The 18773-nt window shown below is 36.9% G+C and overlaps 1 protein-coding gene across 2 annotated transcripts in view; it reads left to right on the forward strand.

Moving 5' to 3' along the window:
- Positions 1 to 18543, forward strand: part of LOC113229651 (serum response factor homolog) — a 491024-nt gene extending 472481 nt beyond the window's left edge. For both annotated transcript variants that reach the window (XM_026463320.1, XM_026463321.1), the window contains 4 exons: positions 15886 to 16022; positions 16700 to 16947; positions 17364 to 17534; positions 18229 to 18543. In XM_026463320.1, the coding sequence (XP_026319105.1) occupies positions 15886 to 16022; positions 16700 to 16947; positions 17364 to 17521 (543 nt within the window). In that variant the 3' untranslated portion in view covers positions 17522 to 17534; positions 18229 to 18543. The remainder of the gene's footprint in view (positions 1 to 15885; positions 16023 to 16699; positions 16948 to 17363; positions 17535 to 18228) is intronic.
- The last annotated feature ends 230 nt before the right edge of the window (positions 18544 to 18773 follow it).

Consider the following 18773-nt stretch of genomic DNA (forward strand, 5'->3'; position numbering starts at 1 on the left):
TGCTCTTGCTCTTGCTCTTGCTCTTGCTCTTGCTCTTGCTCTTGCTCAACGTTCACCCACTGTCGTTTTATTTAGATAGTTTATTCTTCAGCAGAAATTTTGACAATTTTCAAACGATATGCAATCAGTGGCTGAAACTAGATACACGTGTTGTATAGCTATAGTCCGAGGTCATTGACTTACAATTGCTATACCTGATAACATCCCGCATTTGATATTAATTAATCAATAATGATAATAATATGCCAGTGGCACCACTGACGGAAACAATGAGTAATGGACATATCATGCAGAGGGAAGAATGTCATGTGACGAGAAGAGTGTTAGGTATAAATGGGGGGAGAAGGCTAAAGAAAAGATGGATGGATTGTGTGCAAGGTGACATGGATAAGAAACGTGTGATTATGGAAATGCATGACACACTAGGCCCCAGACCACGTATCAGCACCAGACGCCCCTTTTTCAGCAATCTTCGTATACTGGAAAACTATATAATGAATTAACTTTATTATCAACTTTTACCGCAATGGATTCGGAAATTTACTATTTAATATTTTTAATATTTTTCTAGAACATTGATTTGATACATCTTTGTTACGCCAGTAAAGCCCCAGCGGCATGAGTGTTTCCGACACCTTCAACATTTATCGTCATTTTTCAGCCAACTTACAACAAAACTTAAATAAATTATACACTTAAACATTCCTCATGCCTCCTTTCTCAAACTGCATGAAAATCCGTTCAGTAGTTTTTGAGTTTATCGCGATCAGACCAGTCAGACGCGGTAGTGGTAATATGTAGTGATTATAGATATGTAACATATCTTTATTTTATACATGAAATGTGCGAAAGTGATTTAGAAAGATTATTATACGATATAGAAGAAAAATAAATCTTGAGCTGACCCCACCTAGCGTGTGATAAGGACAAGAAGAAGAAGACGAAGAATAAAAACCGACCACAAAAGTTCGTGTTCAAAATCGGTTACCGGAAAGTGCGCGAAACCGTATTTACCACCTAGTTTGTCACCCTTAGAGGTGGAATATTTTCTTCAAATTTAAATGGGACTACCACTGAGGTACTCTCCTTCCAACAAAGAAAGATTCATCAAAATCGGTTCACAAATTAACTTAAATTAAATTTTTGTGTGTATGTCATACATACAAAAAAAAACAAAATAAAACATTCGACTTGAGAACCTCCTCCTTTTTTGAAGTCGGTTAATAATAATGTGCCACCAAGTCACACTAATTATCCGAGATTAGAGAATACCCTGTACTATTAGTACCAGAACAACGGATTTCCCTGTGGGCACGACTACACCTAGAGACTATACGAGAACACCTAGATTAGAACCAAATTCAGAAAAGTTTACTTTCTAAATTGATGTGCCCCGGGCACTTGGTGGTAAGGGAAACTTAGCTTAAGCGAGCCTTAAATTGCAATGATCTTTGGGGCACTGCAACTGCGCCCATCACCCTGAGACATAAGTTGACAAGTCCCAAGTGCCTGCAATTTCACCAGCACCTTCACCACCCTTCCAAACCGGAACGCAGTAATGTTCACTACTGCTTGGCGGCAGAAATAGTTAAGGTGTCAGTACTTCCGGGAATCGAACCTAAGACCTCATCTAACGGCCATAAATCAAATCATTTGGGTCGTTGAAGGTCTTCAACGGCCTAAGTGTCGCATTATACGTACGAAGTGAAAATTATTTCTTTTTGTCCATAAATTCTTACTTCTTACTACCACAATAGTAAATAGATAGAGCGTAATTTATAATAACGGCTTAAGCCCATAATCAGCGGTTCTTTGTGACGTCACTGGAGCCCAAATTTGGACACGCGCGGAGCCAGTTGCGTACTACAGTGCGTACGGTAGTCAAAAACATTTGATTCTGTCTTATTTTTTAATTTTTTTTGCACAATTAAAAAATGTACAAATGGCCATACGGTAGAGAATGCCTTATGGCCATTTGTACATTTTTGGAATCTCAAACCGGCACACAGTAATGCTGACATTACTGATTGGCTGCAGAAATAAGTAAGGTTTCAAGAACTCTTTCACAAGGAACTCTAACGCTGCTAATGTCTCAGTGAATGCGTTAGTTTCCAAATTTATCAAAGCTGGTTAACGGCTATTATAATATACAGGAGGTAACTGGAAACTTACTTACATTATTTTACTTCCTTCTATCTTAGTTAAGGAAATTCCTAGTGCCAGAATTTGTATCAGCTGAAAAATCAAACACGTGTTGCGCGGCCCTAGTCCGAGGTCATTGACTTGCAATTGCTACATCAATGCATTTAGTAAAATGCTTACGTTTACATATTGTAGGCCCATTCCACATAATTTTTAGTATATAAGAATGAAAAACATGTATGTTTTGTTGTGTGCTCTCGCCAAACTATTACCGAAAGCCACTGTCTCCCATTCTGGGGATAAAGAGAAATTTTATTCATAAGATCCGCACTAATTGGTTAACCACCGCAGTGAGCACCAAGGGAGACGGTCTGGGGGGATTGCGGTAACAATCCCTCTCGTCTAGACAAACAGGTCTGTTTAAATGTACGTATAAATTGTATTTTTAATTACCTTGTGCCCAGAACTTCGTTTGCTAGCGACTAACTCAACTCTATGGAAAATTGCAACATTACTTATAGATCATTAGAATTAGAATAACTTAATTAAAATTCATCTAAATTCATTCAGCCGTTTCGGAGCGATTGTGTAATAAACATTGTAACAACACAGTCTCATTTATACAAATATTTTATAGATAGATATACACTTTATTTCTCACACACACTTAATACTAATGTGGGCAAAGGCAGCCTTATCGCTAAGATTATATTTATAGATTATGTTGTGTATTCTACCATCTTTTTTTAAAGCGGGGGTGCGGGGCTGTTAGTACACACTCATAGCTCCACACTAGTGAAACCCTGTATCACAAGTACCATGGATGCACATAAATAACCACAAATTATACCCAAACGCACGAGAGAAATAAATATAAGCACATAAGTAAGCATTGGGCATTAAGTTCATTCTTACCTCGAACCTCCATGATGACTATTTTTTTTTAATTTTAACGCACACACTCATTGCCATGCACTAGGGAATCCCTGTATCGCTGGTGCCATGGCCACACACATAGACAACCACAAATTACACCTAACCTCACGAGATAAATTTATTTGTAGACCATACAAACATTATATTTCTCTCGGCCCGGAAATCGAACCCAGGACCTCTGCGTGGCAGTCAAGTATGGACCGTTGGGGCACGGAGGCAGTTATGTAGTATTAGTATTGGTCTCCTTCCAAAAGTATTTCATTTGCGCTATGGGGTTTTTCAAAAAGCGACTCAACAGGGCCCTCAAAGGCTGGCAACGCCTAGTCAGCTCCTCTGATGTTGCAGTTGCTCATGGCCTCCTCTCACCGTTCTCGTTTACCTCCTGCTGCACATAAAAAAGTATTTAAGGAATTAATAGCTTGTTTTCCTACATTCCTACGCTGACCGTACAAAAACATTTATCAGATGCACATAAGAAAACGGAGTGCGTTAAACGGTAGTTAGTTAACCACAATTATTATTATTTAGTACGCCGGCGAATAAAGGAGACGCCCACGCTATGCTGATATCAAATACGTCGACATTAATATGGATATACCAGAGTATTGCCTTTCCAATAAAACAATTTGTTTATTTAATAGTTTATCGTACAGGAAAAAATACAACAAGTCACAGTTAATACAAGGAAAATACAAACAAAAGGTTCTGCTTATTTGTAACAGAAAAATCTTCCTGCAGACCTAATCAAAGGACACTATAACTAAAATATAAATACGTCCACAACAAAACAAAAAAATGTAACATAATTTTTTTTTTTTTATTTCATTAAATAATATTATATTATTTATGAACTATATAAATACTACATATATATTTCATAATAATAATATAATACCTAAGATATGGATGGAATAGTAGATAAATAATAATAACTTTTGCTACAAAAAAGTCGTTATTTACTTTCGTGAACAGTAAGAGAAAATGCTTTCCAAAGCCTGACCACATGAATAGTGAAGGACAATTATAGAATAAAAACGTTTCTTTCATGTGATCAATGTCATCGTATTACAATTTGGAATACGAAGTTAAGGAATAATATGATTGTCACTTACACAAGCATTAATTGTGAATATAAAACATAATATTAAATATTAAAGTGCAAATTGTGTATTCCTACAGTTTAACACTTTATTTTCATTGTTTTTTTATTTTATCTTCCACAAAATATTTAATTATATAATCACAAAATATTTAATAATATTTGCTCTGTCATATTCACATCAATTAAACTATTTATTCCGATCTTATAATCAATTATTTACTCTAATTTTCAGTACTTACTGCAACTGATAAGGACAGGGGTGTCGCTTACCAGCAGGCGCACGACTTGTTCGTCCCATCACTTTATCTCGTATAAAAAATGTCTTGTCCATAATAAAACAAACATGGCCAGCGTGATTGTATCTGCGCGTGCGCAGCGCAGTCGGAATCATCCCGTATTTATTAACAATTGTCCTCCGATACGAGACGCTGATACCAGCTAATTACTTACATTGTGACGTACCTGTAGCATACGAATTACGTTCCACTGCTGGGCATGGATCAACTTCTAAGAAAAATATGTAGTAGGATATAATCCACCTCATTACAGTTGCCGGCTCACTCCGGAAAGGAGACTTTTATGTATCGGGTATGCTTGTAAAGATACTGAATGTAAAATAAATAAATAAAAAGACATTTATTTATCCACAGAACACATAAACAAACATAAGCGAACAAATAAAACAAAAGAACAGTAAACGTGGACAAAAAGGATAAAGAAACAGCATTGCTGATTTTCAGGCTACACCTTAAAAGTATTTATCGATTTCTAAGGTTTTCGCGATTATGAAACATAGGAAATTAAACTATTTTGTCGGTATTGAATTCATTAAAATAAAATAATTAATAAAAGATATATAGCGTCAACAGAAATATTCTTTGGAAATTTGAATAATTAAAACTTTATAAAAAAAAAACTGACCTCAAAAGCTCGTCATATCACCATGTTCGATTGTCGACTGGCGGAAAAATTTAACGCGACTGGATAAAGATTCCACCGCCGAGATGGAGATGTAAACACCGCATCACCAATCAGCCCGTGACCACGATTGGTGCAACCTGGCCGGAACGTCGTCCGTGATCATGGGACCTGTAAAGGGCCCGCAACGCCGGTTTTTTGAAGAAACAAGAAATTTACGTCCAAAAATCTGTTTCATTTCCTTCAAATTCAAATTCAAATTCAAAAAAATCTTTATTTTATAGGTAAGCATTATTACACTTGAAATCGTCACAATGGGTAAACTCTATCGCTCATTCGTAAGGCAGATTCCCTGAGAAGAATGAGCAAGAAACTCTAGGGGTACTCTTTGTAAATAACATTTACAATATTTTTTTTTTATTTGAAACATCGAGACTACCTAATGAGCTAAACGGGTTTTTACCACGGATTTTTGTCATCCAAGTACGCAGAAGTTGTATAATAACCTTCATCTTGTACTACAAAAGGAAGCTTTCATTATTTAGCTAGTAATTTATAATACTTTGGCAGCGTAATTCTCCAACTAGTTCGAAGAACCTGGTAACTAAAATATTTATCTCTGATCTTATTTATTCAAAAGAAGTGGCTTTATTCGGCGATTACAATTGTCAATTAGGTGAGCTGTCTGGCCGATTGACGATTTGAATACCGAATGAAAACAAACCTAATTTTGTAGCTAAACATAGGAATAGAAGAAACCATTAAGAATTTATAAAACAATCTGTGCATTGTACACCCTTAGTTATGTCAAACACGACAACAAATTCTGTCGTAACTGAATATTGTGGAACTAAGAAATTAAAAAACCGACCTCAAAAGTCATTCATCCCCTAGTTAGACATCCTTAGAGATGGAATATTTTCTTTAGATTTAAATGGGACTACTATTGACGTGTCCTCTTTCGAACAAATAATCTCAGTACAGAGTACTAAAAAAACCGACCTCAAAAGTACGTGGAATTACGTCTACTTGCCAAGTTTTATTGAAATATTCCCTAGTTCGCCCTTAACCGCTCACGCGATGCGCTCCTCCTACCGCAAAATGGCGGCTGTTTGGTTTCGCAAATTAGAAAAGGATTCAGATTAAATACAAGTTTTTATAAATAAAAGTTATTATTCTGCATTGCTAAATAAATATCTCCGTACTACCAACAAAAACATCTCAAATAAAATGCAGTAATACACCGCAAATCCTGCACTTAAAAAGCACAAATGAAATTTTTGGTGTACTTGGATAAATATGATAATATTCCATTTGAGTGGTTCTAACGCTTACCATGAAATTACTCCTTAAAGTATAGTTTACAAACATTTATGTTCATGGTAAACTTAAAAAACGCTACTTACGGTATGTTTTCAATAAATAAACACCGAAATCACCAGCCCAAACAATAACACACACGATTGTCGTGACGTATTTTTGAAGTTGTTTATTTTTTTAAATGACAGACCCAGGCATTAAAAACTTTATGGTTTGCTAGAGTAGTTACCGAAATAGCTATTAATATTAGTTCTTTTACCTGTTATAACTTCGATATCCGATAAATCGGTATAAAATCATCACCGGCACCTCTAGGTGTGGTATGCGTCTACGGCTGCATGTATCGCGTGAGCGGCTATACAGGACTTGACATAAATAATAAAAGTCGGTTTTCACTACTCAAAGTACATTCAGAGAAAACGCCTTGAATTGGAGAAGAGCAAAACCAACCACTAAAATAATTGCTCCTTGGATAAAATTTAGGCGCTATTTATAAAAATGAATCTTCATGCGTAAGAGCCACCCTTAGAGGAGGACAATTTTCTTCAAAATGTAATGGGACCACTATGGAGGTACTTTTTTCCTAACAAAAAAAGAATCATGAAAATCGGTTCACAAATACCGGAGTTACCGGTTAACATACTTGCAAAAAAGAACCTGAATAAAACCAATATGTATATTCTCGTTTCCAAATGGATAATTAAGTATTATGTATAAATAAAATTCATCACAAATTATTCGTAATAAGATCCATTGAGCATTTCTTTTTCAAATGACCTTACGAACGACTTTTGAAGTCGTTTTACAGTTTACTTCTTCGTTTTTTGAATTAGGTTACTTTCACTGTAAAGTTACGATATAGAGTTACCATACTTGTCTGATACTATGGTATAAGCATCCTTTCGCTTCTTCTAAACTGTCCAGTCCTATGAGTCTCTGGTCCAGGTTTTACTCGCGACATTTACTATGTCATCGTCCCAGCGTGCCATTGAACGACTCGAATTTCTTCGACCTGCCCTTGGTCGCCACTCTATCAAGGCTTTACATGTATTTTCCACTAAGCGGCTAGTCGCAGGCGGCTGGCCGCGCAGTACTCTTATTTACTTACTTCAAAAAAGGAGGATCTCAATTCGACTCTAAATTTTTTTGTATGTCGATTCATCCGAAGAACAGAGTCCGTTGTGATTATATAGCTAAAAGAGAATATGTGCAAAAGAGTTTTGAGAATTTATGTGCCTTATTTCGTTTCGGAAATATAAAATCAAACAACACACGATCTGACATCTACAGCGTAGAAGAACGAACGAAATGTACTATGTCCGGAGAACAAGTAGTCTTGCACATTGATCTTTGTTCTTCGAATGAGTCGATATATGTTATGCGATTTTGATGATTCTTTTTTTGTTGGATAGAGGGTACCTCAAAATTGGTTCCATTTGAATTTGAAGATTATATTCCACCTCCAAGGGTGGCAAACTAGAGGACGTATCCGGTTTCCCGAACTTTGTGGTAACCGATTTCAGTAAAACCTGGCAAATAGATGTAATTCCACGAACTTTTGTGGTCGGTTTTTGTATTCTTCGTCTTCTTCTTCTTCCTGTACTTATCACACGCTAGGTGGGGTCAGTACAAGATGTATTTTTCTTCCACTCTCCCCTAGCAGCTCTCATTTCTACAATCTTACCTTTCAAATCCATGTCATCTATCACACAATCCATCCATCTTTTCTTTGGCCCTCCTCTCCCTTATATCCCCACCAATAAGGTAAAAATTAAAAAAATATTAATAATAAAAAAATTTCCACCTCTAAGAGTGGCAAACCAGGGGATGTATCCAGTTTCGCGTCCTTTCCTTTTGAGGTCGATTTTTTGTTTAATTTAAATAAATCATTATACCATACCCATTGACGCGGCCGCGACTCTGAAGAAAAACAGAATCGCACACGGCCATCCGCCCGCTGCTAGTGGAACATGACACTTACTCCTGCGTAACAAGTACTATTAGATAAATAAATACAGATACGGAGTGAGGAGACGTACAATATGAGCAGTACAAATTTTTCACCCCATCGCGTAGATCCGACGCGCTAATTTCCGTTAATATCCGAACCGTGTCAATGGATGTAACTGACAAATTGCTTGCGGCGTAACTCCTCTTCCGTTGTGGTAACCAATATCAATTATAATACTTACACAGATTGATACATGTATTAGGTAGGGATAAGGAAACCTATGTAAGAAATTGTTAGGAGTCAATACGTTGAGGCTAGAAAGCCCAATAGACGTCTTTATAGAAAATTGACACCTATAGTACGAGTGTTAGGCAACTTACTCTTATTATCTCTGCGATTGATTTAATTAGTTTTTTTGTTACTTTTCCGTAATTATAAGTCTACGAATAGATAGTGATATGCCTTTGAATAAACTAAAGAATATACTATACAAAATAATTGTTTTCATTTTTGAGTTATTTAACAGTTTCAAAACTAGAAGTTTTTACTTTGTTTAAGCGCGTATTTGTTCCGAATCCGAGACTGTACTAATCTAGAAAACTCGTACCCGTGAATATCGCTCGTACACCTGGAGAGAAAATGATCCATGTGACATTCTCGACCTTCTTTTCTCATATTCGGAACTGATACGAATCAGGCGTAGCACGCAAACGCTGTAAGGGTTCTGCCTGTGCGCAGCATGCCTAGGAAAGTGACAATAATAATAATAATAATAATCTTTTAGGCCTTGGGAGAGGCGAGAGTCTAAAATAGATACAATAATAATAACGTACACACCCATAGCTCCGCACTAGAGAAACCCTCGATCGCGGGTGCCATGGACACACATAGGGAATACAAATTACATGCAAACTCACGAGAGAAATAAATGGAGGCCATATGCGTACCTGGCAGTCCAGAATGGTAACTGCATGTTTCTTCTACATTGTCATCTTCCTTCGCTACGACGAAAAGTCGTTAAAATTAAAACCTAAGTAACAATCACATAGAGAAATTCGTAAGGTCTGTTGGTTCCTTCCGTAGCTCAGTTGGAAGAGCGCTAACTACGGCATGGCGAGATCGCTGGTTCGAATCCAACCGGATCGTAAGAATATTTCTTTGTGGTCGAATAACAAACTAGTAATTTCGTAAATATAATTGAATATCACAATAGTAAAATATCGTTGTATGCAGTAATAATATTATAATGTTTCTTTTTTCAACAGCTAAACTTTTTCTTTGGCTGTAGCACCTGTCAGTCTTCTCGTCATCGAAGGCTTCAAGAACTTTAATATTCTTGACGAGGAGTTTCGCCTGTTGTCCCCAGGAACCCAGGATATCCACCGAAAGAAAGTGTGGTTTTATCGACCGCTAAATCTAAAACCTCTATGTAATGACTCTACTAAGTACACAGCAGCCTGTAGATGTCCTTGATCTCTTCTCTAACATTTTTTCCTAGTCCTCCAGATATGACATTCAGCTGTTCCATCAAGTCAACAGAAGTCAATTACCCTTTGTGTACATCAGATCATTTTGTGCCATTGCGTCTCACTATAGAAACTCGGGTGATTCCATCCAGGTTAAAGCTGCTATTATCTATAATTCAGAACGACATCTTCACTTCACAGCCTTCAAAGTCTAGTGCTTTCTAAGTAAACTTGTCAATAATTTTGTTCAAAGGCGACCGAAAAGGCATTAATTGTATTCAATTTACAACGGGCAGATGTTGGTGGAACAGGCCTCTTTAAAACCTTTTAGCTGAGGATTGGGGAACAATGTTCAAGTCATTCGTTGCTAACATTATTATAACAGGCGTTGTTATAAAGCCAACCAAGTGACGAGCACACGAATTGCTGCATGCATCGAGTATATAACCAGAAATAGAGACGAAATGTCATTTAATTTGTTTGAAAACTATTCTGCCAAATCATTATTGTGACAACTGCGCTCCGATTGGCGAACCTGAATTTGAAACAATTAACGGGTGTCGTCAATTGTTTCACTTCAAATCGACCAGTTAACTTGAGCTTTGCTATAATGGACGCTAATTGAAAAATTGCATATTTAATATTTAATTACCGATGAAATGTGATTCCGCTTATTTGTAATTAGATGTTTTTCTGTTTTTCCTACACCACCGAATGAAACAGCCCCCCATAGATATTATCTTTATTACAATAAATACATAATATTTTTAGAATATACGGAGACGTACACACAGGTCAGTTGTTGGCGCTGTACTATTTCAGCTTACTAATTTGTCATTTCAGTGCAAACGAGAGTTGATATTTAAAAGTGATATAAGGCCCATTTGTCTGATGAGGTGGCAGAGATAGATGGCCCTTATTTCGTCTATATTTCTGGTTATATACTTGATACCTGCTTGTAATAGTGATGGTAATCCGCTGAGAGAACGAGTGCTTCTCCGTGGAGATGTAGACGGTTTGAATCTCAGTCATGAATCAAGAATCAAGTTATGTTATGTTTTATTATGTTTCACGTTTAAATATCTTTTAAAGTTTTATATAGCGTGAATAACAAAATAAAATTGTCTAACTAGAAGCAAGTTAGAGTAAAACGAGACTTAAAATGATTGGATAACTGCGGGAAAATGAATCATTACTAAATAAAGTTTTAATGGCTCCATCGTTGTCGTTCAGCATCGTCAACTTTTGACAGATGTCAACTGTAAAATGTGAAAAGCCTAGTGGCCGCCATTAGTGAAATAATAATAAAATATAGGAAAAATATGAATTTTCCAAAGTTTTTCCATGACCCCAACACAATTCTGGTCGAACACGTTTTTTTTTTTCGTTAAATAAACGTTACAAGATCGTTCATTCTAAAAATAAGTTCCATTCATCATCGACGTTTAGAGTTTCACAAAGTGCCTGCCCTTCGGGACTGTACATTATTAATTTTGAGGGGACGGAAAGGACTCTAGATAGCCATTTCCGCTTCCATCTTTTACACCTGCTGACGAAGTAAAGATAGATAAAACTTTTATAGTCACAACATTAGAAAAAACTAATTTTTTCACAAGTACGCCTTAATAATAAGTCATGATGGATGTGCTTTAAATAGAATTTTGATTTTAAAAAGAGTTAACAATGGATAATCAGCTGCCTGCTTGGCCACAAAGACAGATTGACTAGGTGGACAGAGATTCAAAATTAAAGCGACTATCTTTTGGAAAAAAAACCACAAGGGCTGTCCTGATTGAACCTTTGACCTTTCTCTATCTACTCATTCGATGGATAGATATTTCCGGGGGGACTACTGGCTCCCCGGTAAGAGCAGATGAGCGTGCCGTCAGCTCTGTTACCAAAGCATGTGGTAGTTATCTTTAGAAAGAATGGCTTAACGGTGACAACCGCCAATTGTGCAATGCGCTACGAGAGGTGAGAGAACCTACAGCTCCGGGACCTTCTAGACGTTAGGAAAGGTGTTGTAAGTGCACCGATCTGAGGTCAAGACCTGACTGATAAAGTCCCTGTGTAGGCTTGCTTGCACAGATAATATTGCCCTTCCCGTATAACCAATGGTTGATATGGATGGGCACTATAAACAAAATTTAAGTAAGATATGGGAACCTCTGACTGGAGAAGACGACTCCCCTTGAACGTCCGACAATTATACAGACATTCTGTTCTTTATGATATTAAATGATGGAACGAAGAAGTCGTGCGTTTGAGTAAAAAGGAACACGCCTACCCATAATAGTTGCAGTACCATTCCGTGCTTTAAATCGTCTGGCGATTGCCATTGTTCCCGTCACTTTGAAATAAAGGTCACAAGTCCCATGTGTACGTTATATACGTCCAAATTTTTCCATGTGTTTGTTGCAGATCTTTGTTTTTTATTTTTTTTAAGACTTTTTTGTCGTAGAAATAAGAAATATATGATAGTTTTTCTTCACTCGGCTAGGTACCTTTACAACTACCAGCCGCTGACTAGGGATGTCCCTGTAATAATTGTAATTAAGTTTTATAACTAACTACATATAACTAAGCGTAGTTTTGCTAGGAGACGTTGGTTCGAATCCAACCGGATTGAAGTGAATTTTAAAAAGTGATTGTACTTTGATTAATAATTATAACAAACTAGTGGAGTAATTTCACAAAAAATAATTAAACATCATGGTGATCAAACATCCTGACATTCAACAAAACTTAATATACGTCAAAACTCTGAACAGTTATATATCTAGAATTATTGAAAAATGTAAAAATGCAAGGAAAAATTGCTTCGATTATACTGAACACGAACCAGCGTCTGTTGTCATAACGGGGCAATTATTATTTGTTTATTTCTCCATAGATATACAATTTATACTCATTCTAAAGACCTTGCCAACCTGGGCATCAGGTTGTTGGCAACGCTCTTTTACATTACCTTGAAAAGGGTTATAACCCTAACTAGCCGTGAACAGGTTCACGGCAATGACAGGAAAACTTCCGGTTCACAAAATTTATTAAAGAAGTAAAGTTAAAAGAAAGGGCTGTAACAATAAAAGGTAAATGTAAAAAAAAAACAGATACAACAGTATAAAACACTCCCTACACTTTAATAAAGGCGCTTACCCCTTAATGGGCCGAGTAACTGAATTACAGATATGGTACATGAAGGCTGTAGACTGTTATAAATTATTACACATGATTTAGCTTATTTAATAATTATAAACGTAGTAAAGAACCAAAATTAGGGATTATTCGCGATGGAATTTGAAACAGCTCCGACTGTTATGGCGGTCGAGCTAGGAGTGACCGTGGTACGAAAACAAAATGAGAAAGTGAAGGAAGATGGAACAATTCAAATTTAAAATTTACATACATGTAAAATAAAAAAAAATGATAGGATACAAGCGGAGAGAGGCGATACAAAAAGGTGAGATGACGGCGTAAAGAGGTCACACCGTCACAACCTATATGTATATCTATTCTAGTTAATTCTTCATTAATTAAGTTACATTAAATACTAGGTAGCTAATATTCTATAGTAAAACTGTCTTTGCTAAATAATACTATCTCTAACATTGACTTACAATTATATGGACGTCGGGTCCGCGCTAAAAAGTGTCCGAACTTATAGGGCGTTAAAATCGTATACAGAGCGTCATTCACGCTTTAGTCTTCGTTTGTTCGACTGACAGCGAAGCAAGCAAAATTAGACAGTACTGCGATGACATTACAATTTAAATTCAACATTTTAGCTTTTTCATATTCATTTACATGTCACTACGTTTAAATAGGTTGACATGGGACATTTTTTTCGTGGTTTTTGTATTAGACCCGTCGTCCATTTATTTCTAAGTCAATGATCTCTAATCATAATATTTCTTTCACTAAAACATCACTTATTGCATCACTTAGCAATAAATTTTTTAATTTCTTTTCAACACTTTTTTACTAACTTTCGTACTTTCTCTGAGCCAGTCTATTTTATTGTATATTTTTGGTATAACATATTATCAGTTCTTTTTCCGTAATTATTATTAACTTTACATTTATTTAATTTCCTTTCTCTAGCTCTTTTTGTGTAATACCTGTTATATGCCAATAATTTATCCTCACTCTTATAATAATTTTCAATGGCTATCGTAAGTTTTACTTTTTTATGAACTGGCAATATTTTACATATTCTTCATAATCGTCTTTACATTTTTTCTTTGTGTTTTTATCTACCAAAAATTTTATTGATCTTAACTGATTTTTTTAATATCCTGGATATAGGTTTCGTAAGTACGACCAAATATACTTAAACCATAGCTAATCAACCAACTGAGTTGCAGACCGAGTCAGTAGATCTAAGTTTTCTATGTGCTTGTTGCAAATATTTGTATTGTATAATAACTGCTTTTTGGCGTCAGCGCCATCTGAGAGAAACTTATGAAAGGCGCTTACGGCCAAAATTTTTTGTTTATAAAACAATATCTAATTGTAATAAAATTATAAACTATTCGAAAGAAAGTCCTTTTGCATCGACAATTCATTATCTAAGAAGTATCATTGGGTACAAAGAATTTCGTGGTTTATAACAACTCTTCCAATTTGCGGTTAGATGTTCTTGTATCGGAGGCCGACTGCTTGTGGGTTTCTCGTTACGAGTTTGGTACACAATAGCCTCCGGGTGTTAGTGTACTAAGTTGCTTTTAGGGAGGATATTATCGATGTTGCTTCTTACATGCTTATTTGAAATCCACCAATCTTTTCACGCGTTTGAGTAACTTCAAAGAAAAATTTTAAATGGAATCTGAAATCCAGTTTTTTTTTAAACAAACCAACGTTTTGGTCTCTGCAAAGGTCTCATGGCCATGAGTGAGCCGTGGTAATGGGACCTGTAAAGAGCCCAAAACATTGGCGTGTTTGATAAAACGAGTATACGCAATTTAGATCCGGATAAATAGTTTTATTACCAATGATGTTGCAAACGCGAAAATACAAAGAACTTAAAGAAAAATGTTAATCTCAATCTTGAAATTCAGCGATGCGAATGACTTGGATAAGGAACAATATCCTTGATCTAGTTTAGCGAAGGGACGAGTTGTATTTTTTTCATCTCGAGTTACTCGAGTCGAGTTGCAACTCGAATTAACTGGACTCGGTGTCTTACAGAGCAACCGCGAGTCGTGAGTACTCGAACCGACGACTCACTCAGTTGGGCACGATCCGACCGCAACTCGAGGTTCACTCAGACTCAGGGGTTTACTCTCGATCTCTGTCCGAAACAATTACTGCCAAATAAGCAATACCTGACCAAATGAAAAGAAGCGTGATGCGAATGAAGCTTCATACTGGATACTTGTTTTTTAACTTTGTCGAATATTACTTATATGACAGTAATTGTGTCGGACGGATGTCGGACGGAGGTCGAGAGTAGCCCCCCAGACTCAGACTCCGACGAGATCACTCGGTTGGTTTGAGAGAAGATCACCAAACCGACCGAGTGCTCGACTCGCCCATCGCTCGCGACTCGAGCGTGCTTCGAAGGTTACGGAAGCGCTGTATGAATGAAGTATTCGGTTCGGAGGCGGGGCGGGCACCGAACCGAGTTAGCTCGAGTTCATGGAAAAGTTACTCGAGTTGACTCATTGTAGGAGTAACTCGAGATAACCGAGTTAAATAACTCGACTCGCCCATCGCTAGTCTAAATATCATTTACCTATTATTGGTAATAAATTAAGATCTGAACTGCAACGTTAACTTAGTTATGAAAAATAAATAATTATTCACGTGTTTATAAACGCAGATTGAACGAAAAAAAAATTCACAACACGTTGGGTTCAAAATCATAAAAGCCACGACGCGAATTGTAGCCTCTTTGAGTTAGCGGCACGTATTATGGATGTCGTAAACCACAACGCATTGTTGGACATTTCTTGTGCGTGTTCTTTGAGCCGAATACAAATAACATAAATCATAATACCTTTGAATAAGGGAGAGATACAAGTATTAAGTTACAATTCTCTTCTTTACAGGACGAGCCACCATCTTCCGGGGACAGCGGTGACGAGAGCGGCAGTGAACCTGAGTCTCCGACCGAGAAACTGCTGCAGCAACAGAATCATAGACAAGAATGGACCATTGATAACAATGAACCGGGAGGGAGTAGCAGGTAAAATAAGTTTACGCTTGAAAACGTAATTTTTCAAGGTATGGCTCATTCACTGTGCTCACGTCCCTGAGAAAACCGAGCAAGAAACTCCAGGGATTGCTAAAGAGCATAAAAAATTGAGGCGAGTCATCGGAAGAGAAGCGGGAAAAACTGTTTTGCTACTAAAGAATATGCTAATCTGTTACACGATGGAATGCTCTAACCGATCATATAAAATCTTGAAAACACACTAAAACAAAAGTCTAAAACGAATTATTTAAGAATAAAATATCTAACTTTGTACATGAATTTTATATGGGGACATGTCCCTATAAGTACTACAGAGAACCCGCTAAATTTTGATATTCAGCTGAAGCCCTGTAGTTATTAAATCCACATTTAGCCCAAAATTCGGAAACTCACACCTCACCTCCACAATATAGACTCGCGTTGAAATACCTCGCCTTAAAGGAATTTGAAATTTCAACGTTAATTCTCACTAATACGTACACACGCATTAACATATACACAATTGTGTCACTCGTCTGTAATAGCGACAATATTTTAAAGAAGCATGAAAATACATGTAACCATTTTGTTTGTAGTTTTGTTAGTTAAGAGACAGTCGTCGTTATTCCTTACTCTCCACTTGTCTTCTTGGTGCATCTGGACAATAAGACAAATTACCATAATTTCAGGGAACGCGTCAACGACCCTCAAGCATCGACATCAGCAACGACTCAAGAAGCCGACAGCAGTAAAGCACCTACTTTACCAAAGATACTGCCCAAAATCGACCTTCCGGGAGGAGCAATGTTATACCACTCGGGGGTTCTAGCGGGTGTGGGCTTGGATGGACTTGGCTCGAATCTTGGACTTGGAAACTTGGCAATGGGATATCCACCTAGCTTCATTTTGGGACTGGCTAATCAAGGACAAGAAGGTGGTAAGTGACTCGATAGGAAGGAGGCTGTCTTCAGCAAATTTAGTTATAGCAAGCTTGAACATTTGGAATGTAAGATTACCAGATTGTACCACAAATCGTCTAACTACGGTACCACCAGGATATGTTTAAGGGCCTAATGAGGCAGACAGATATCTTCTAGGTGAGGGTGTACCATCGATATCCACAATTCCACTTTCAATTAGGATCACGACCTACGCCTTTAAAAGTGACCGGTCTTTCCATTAAACCATATTCAAATGCTATGAATTTTCAGAAGAAATTCTATCTATAATATTGAGAAATGGGCTCAAACGTCTATGTTTATAATTTTAGCAAAGCAGTGAAGATATTTCAAATGGTCTGCGTTATAAGCTGCGTAGTTTAAATCCTAAACTCATCATAATTGTCATCTCCAGCATCATCATCATCACAACCGCAGTTCATCACAATCCCGCTGTCAATGGCGATGGCTGCAGCCGCTGGTAATCCGTCCACATCCAACGGGTGTCCAGTCAGCGCATCCAGTGATGACAGCAGCGAACTACAAGACCTTAGCACTGGAGCACGGAAGTGATCAGTCGGGAAAGGTGAATGGAAAAAACTTAAACGATCAATATTCAAGCTAAAGATTTCCCTAAAATATTTTGCGAATTTTTTTACATCCATCTGATCTATCACAGTCTCTCCGTCTCCATCTACGTCTCTTCCTATTATTTCGGAAAAGGCGTTGACCCAAAAATTTCAAGTATCTTATTAGTTTAGTCAGACGTCAATTCAAAATAACTTTCCGGTAATTATGAATGACGACCTCGGTGGTCGCACGCTCACAGGTTTTCACGGTGTCGCCATCTCTGAAGTCTCGGGTTCGATTCCCGGCCGGGTCCATGTAGAAAATTTACTTTTCTGTATTGTCTCGGGTCTGGGTGTTTGTGGCACCGTCGTTGTTTCCGATTTCCATAACACATGTGCTTTAGCTACTTACTTTGGGATCAGAGCAACATGTGATGTTGTTTAATATTTGTATGAGATTTTGGTAAAAGCTGAGCTGAGGCAAAATTTCCATAATTTCCAAAAAAATAGATCGGAATATATTGATGCAACAGCTTAAGTATCGTCAGCATACTTAATCATAATTGAATTAGATCATTGCACTGTTCAATTTGTAAAGTGTCACCAGCTACTTCGCAGTAATACCGGTACAATAGTTCAAGAAATTGTGACGTAATTTCACAGTTAACCGTGTACCAATATATTAATAACTCAATTAAAACTTTGTTTCAGATTGAAAGGCGACGCAAACTTAATTATTGTAAATTTACTGTACCAAAGTTTATGTATTTGGTAAATTAACTTAACCAGTGTGTTAACAAGTATTTTAATGTAAATCAATAAAGAAGTCAGTTAAAATTTGTATCAAACTCGTTAATCGAAAAGTTAAAAAGGAATTAAGTTTAGAAAAGCCCAATAATCGATGTTGAATACAAAAACGTACGTTACGTTACCTATAGTTAGTTACTGATTATAACATTAGTTAAAAGCACGACAAGGGGAAAATCAGTATTAATAACGGTCAAGACCGTGGTGCCGACAATACAGGCATTCCGTAGTTGTGTTTTCTTAATTATTGCTCCTTTTTTGACTACGGAACTTTATCATTTTACATCTGCATAGTCACACTATATAACCCATTTAATCTTGTAGAAATGAATTCTGGTAGAACCGTTATCTATATCTGGATATAGGTAGCGACGTACTCACGCGCGTACATACGCGTTTTCACATTTATGATTTTTAATTAAGAAAAACTTTTAAATGTCGTCGTATTT

This window comes from Hyposmocoma kahamanoa, unplaced genomic scaffold (assembly GCF_003589595.1).
Source record: "Hyposmocoma kahamanoa isolate Upper Pololo Valley unplaced genomic scaffold, ASM358959v1 62, whole genome shotgun sequence".
In the NCBI taxonomy this organism is placed as follows: domain Eukaryota; kingdom Metazoa; phylum Arthropoda; class Insecta; order Lepidoptera; family Cosmopterigidae; genus Hyposmocoma; species Hyposmocoma kahamanoa.